Source organism: Numida meleagris, unplaced genomic scaffold (assembly GCF_002078875.1).
Source record: "Numida meleagris isolate 19003 breed g44 Domestic line unplaced genomic scaffold, NumMel1.0 unplaced_Scaffold244, whole genome shotgun sequence".
In the NCBI taxonomy this organism is placed as follows: Eukaryota; Metazoa; Chordata; class Aves; order Galliformes; family Numididae; genus Numida; species Numida meleagris.
In genome coordinates this window covers 271,802-276,107 of record NW_018364243.1, presented here as the reverse complement: position 1 = coordinate 276,107, position 4,306 = coordinate 271,802, and the positions used below count along the sequence as shown (strand labels likewise).

At 65.1% G+C, this 4,306-nt stretch overlaps 1 protein-coding gene across 1 annotated transcript in view; it reads left to right on the top strand.

Moving 5' to 3' along the window:
- Window positions 1-6: 6 nt before the first annotated feature.
- The window catches only part of MAP3K12 (mitogen-activated protein kinase kinase kinase 12), an 11,719-nt gene continuing 7,419 nt past the window's right edge, over window positions 7-4,306 (top strand). Inside the window, exons 1-4 of the mRNA XM_021382432.1 lie at window positions 7-1,539; window positions 1,752-1,935; window positions 2,867-3,058; window positions 3,904-4,064. Coding sequence (XP_021238107.1) covers window positions 924-1,539; window positions 1,752-1,935; window positions 2,867-3,058; window positions 3,904-4,064 — 1,153 coding nt within the window. The 5' untranslated portion in view covers window positions 7-923. The remainder of the gene's footprint in view (window positions 1,540-1,751; window positions 1,936-2,866; window positions 3,059-3,903; window positions 4,065-4,306) is intronic.

Here is a 4,306-nt window from a genome sequence, read left to right as displayed (position 1 = left end):
AACACTCCCCCCACCCTGACAGGACCTGACCTCCCCCCCCCACCTGCCCTACCTCAGTTTCCCCCTTGTGCACAGCCTTGTGCATCCTCGTGCAGAACTGGTGCCTGCACGTGTGCAAGGGGCTGCACATGCAGTGCAGGTGTGGGGGTGCACACACGGGCACAGGGGTGCAAGTGCATGCAGTGGGGTGCAGGCATTGTGCAAAGCGGTTGCACACACTTGTGTGAGGGGGTGCAAATGCAGGGCTGCAGGCGTAGATGCAAGGGCATGCATGGGGTTGCACGTGGGTGCTGGTGCATGCTCAGGGTGTACATAGGTGCAGAAGATGCACACCGGTGCAGGGATGTAGGTGCAAGCAACATAGGGTGCATGGATTGTGCACGGGGGGTTGCACACGTAGGGCTGCAGACATGGGTGCAGGGGCATGCAAGGGGTTGCACTTGGGTGCTGGTGCATGTGCATTGGTGCACATGGGTGCAGAGGTGCATGCACGGGGTGTACACAGGTGCAGGAGTTGCACGTAGGTGCAGGAGTTGCACGTAGGTGCAGGAGTTGTATGCAGGTGCAGGGGGTGCATACACAGAGGTGCACGTGGGTGCAGCAGTGGAGGTGCATGCAGTGAGGTGCGCGCCGGTCCAGGGGTTGTGCACAGGGAGTTGCACGCTGGTGCAAGTGGGTGCAGATGTGGGTGCAGGTGCAGATGTGGGGCGCTAGTGCATGCACGTTGCTGCAAATGGGGGCACACGTGGGTGCAAGGGTGTGCAGGTGCACACGCAGTGTGCACACAGGTGCTGGAGATGCACACAAGTGCAGAGGTGCATGCAGGGGGTGTATGCAGGTGCACACGTGTGCAGGGTTATGGAGACGTGTGAGGCTGCACACGGGTGTGAGCGGTGCTGGTGCGCACACTGGGGTGCCCAGGCATGCACAGGGGTGTGCAGAGGTGCAGGGTGCACGCGCGTGCGAGAGGGTGCAGGCGCAAAATGATGGGGTGCACGGTGGCGCAAGGTTGCAGATGCATGCAGGGGGGTGAAGGTGCAAGCGACGGGGTGCACATCAGTGCATGGACATGCAGGAGGGTGCAGGCGCAAAGTGGCAGGGTGCACGTGGGCCCGAGGGTGCAGGTGCATGCAAGGAGCGCGGGGGGTGCAGGTGCCTGCAGGGCTGTGCAGGCGCACGTAAGGGGGTGCGCACCCACCCTCCCCCCTCCCCAGGCCATGGCCTGCCTGCACGAGACGCGGACGCCCTCCCCGTCGCTGGCGGTGGCCTCGGAGGGGACCCCGGAGCAGGAGCTGACCCCGACGCAGTGCGCCCTGAGAGAAGGACCCCCCCCCATCCCCGCCGCCCCCGAGGCCTGGCCCCGCCGGGGCCCCCCCCGTGCAGCTGAACCCGGCGCTGTGGGGCCGCTGGCGGCAGAGGGGGCCCACCTGCGGTGCCAGGCGGCGGGGGGCTTCCTGGAGGGGCTCTTCGGGTGCCTCAAACCCGTCTGGAGCATGATCGGGAAGGCCTACACCGCCGAGCACAAGCACCCGCCCGAGGGTGAGGAGCTGGGGGTGCCATGGGGATGGGGGGGGGAAGGTGGGGGGCTGGGAGGGCGCGACTGGGGTCAGAGGGTGCGATGGGGCTGGGGGTGCAGGAAGAGCCGAGCGTGCGGTGGGGGAAGAAGGACGCAGTGGGGTTGGGAGGATGCAATGGGAGTGGGGGGAGCACAGTGGGGAAGGGGCGCAGAGGAGCAGTGAAGGTGCCCGCAGACCCCTGGGAAGTGCCCTTCGAGGAGATCCTGGACCTGCAGTGGGTGGGCAGCGGAGCGCAGGGCGCCGTCTTCCTGGGCCGCTTCCACGGCGAGGAGGTGGCGGTGAAGAAGGTGCGGGACCTGAAGGAGACCGACATCAAGCACCTGCGCAAGCTGAAGCACCCCAACATCATCACCTTCAAGTGAGCGGGGGGCACGGCACAGCACCGGGAGGGGGACAGGGGGGTGGGTGTGGGGAACACGTGGGCATGGAGATGGCGTGGGGTGTGGACACGGGTATGGGGTGGGAGATGCTGTGGGTATGGACGTGGTATGGGGCAGGGACGCGGGTATGGGGTGGGAGACACCTGGGGATGGGGACGGCATGGGGTGTGGGGGACTGCATGGGGATGGACGTGGAATGGGGCATGGGGGGCACCGTGAGTGCGGTCATGGCAGGGAGCAAGGACACGTGTATGTATGGGGAACACCATGGGCATGGACATGGGGCGTGTAGCATGAGGGACACGGCATGGAGCATGGACACAGCACGGACACGGCACGGATGTGGATGCAGCGTGGGCATGGAGAACACCATGGATGTGGACGTGCATGGGGCATGGGCATGGCACGGGGCATGGACATGGCATGGACACGGCATGGGCATGGAGAGTACCGTGGGCATGAGCATGGCATGGACATGGCATGGACATGGCATGGAATGGGCACGGAGAGCACCACGGACATGGGCATGGATGCAGCATGGTCAGACCATGGGTGTGGTTTCTTGGGGGACACCAGGGGCGCAGGGTGTGGGCACGGACACGGGGCCACGGACACAACGTGTGCATGGGGAGCACCAACACGGCACGGCCACGGGAACACGGGCAGGACCCATGTGTGGCACAGAGCGGGGGCACAGTGGGGACAGGGAGAGGGGGGGGACGCAAGTGGGTGCCCAGTGCTGATGGGTGCTGGGATGCAGGTGGGTGCCCCAGCCCCAACGGGTGCCCCGGTCCAGATGGCGCCCAGTGCCCCCGCACCAACGGGCACCGGGATGCAGCCGGGTGCCCCCACAGCACCGGGTGCCCCCACCGCGCTGGGTGCCGCGCTGACGGTGCCCTGTGCCAGCAGGGGTGTGTGCACCCAGGCTCCCTGCTACTGCATCATCATGGAGTTCTGCGCCCAGGGCCAGCTCTACGAGGTGCTGCGCGCCGGGCGCAAGGTCACCCCCTCGCTCCTGGTCGATTGGTCCATGGGCATCGCCGGCGGCATGAACTACCTGCACCTCCACAAGATCATCCACCGCGACCTCAAGTCGCCCAAGTGAGCGGGGACGGGGGCTCGGAGAGCACCCATGGGTGCTGGGTGGGTGCTGGTGGTGGCGGCATTGCCCGTGGTGGGGGCATGATCGCGGTGGTGCCGCGCCTCTGGTGCTACGTGGTGCTACGTGTCCGTGACGGCTGTGTGTCCGTGGCGGTGACTTGGCCATAGCAGTGCCATGCCCTGGGGTCCGTGACATTGACACATCCATGGTGGTGCCACGTCCATGACATTGACATGTCCGTGGTGATGCTATGTCCATGACATTGATGTGCCCGTGATATTGGCATGTCCATGGTGGTGCCATGTCCACGACATGGAGACGTTCCTGGTGGTGCCGTGTCCATGATGGTGACATCTCCATGATGGTGCCCCATCCCTGGTGGTGCCGTGGCCGCAGCAGTGCAGTGCCCATGGTCGTTGCGTGCCCGTGGTTCTTGCATGCTTCTCACACTTGGATATCCATGACATTGCCGTGTCAGTGGTGGCACGATGACCATGGCAGCTGCAGGCCCATGGCCGTGGTGTGTCCGTGTTGGTGCCGTACTTGTGGTGGTGGTGGTGGCACGCCCATGAGAGTGCCTTGCCAATGGCAGGGCCACACTCGTGGCCGTTGCATGACCACGACTGTTCCATGTCCGTGGTGGTTCTGGGTCTGTGATGGGAGAACGCTCGTACTGGTGCCATGTCCATGCTGGTGCCATGCCCGTGACTGATGGTGCCGTGCCCATGCTGGTGCCGTGTCCATGCTGGTGCCATGTTTGTGGTGGTGGTGTGCCCACGGTGGGACATGCCCATGGTGATGCCATCCCCGTGCCCTGGCGCGGTGCTGAGTGGCTGTCCCCCAGCATGCTCATCACCTACGACGACGTGGTGAAGATCTCGGACTTCGGCACCTCCAAGGAGCTCATTGACAAGAGCACCAAGATGTCCTTCGCCGGCACGGTGGCCTGGATGGCGCCCGAGGTCATCCGCAACGAGCCCGTCTCTGAGAAGGTCGACATCTGGTGAGGGCATGGGGACGGCGGGGACCCTGGGGACGGTAGGGACACTGGGCATGGCAGGGAGCCGTGGGCACACAGCGGCACTGGGACTACTGGGAATCAGTGGGAACGCACTGGGAGCACTGGGGGCAATAGGAGCAGGGAACACAGGGAGGTGACAGCAGGGATGCTGCGGGTGAATGGGGATGGGGACGCAGAGGGGGATGTTGCAGGGGCTGGGATTAGGGGCATGAGGTCTGTAGGAGGT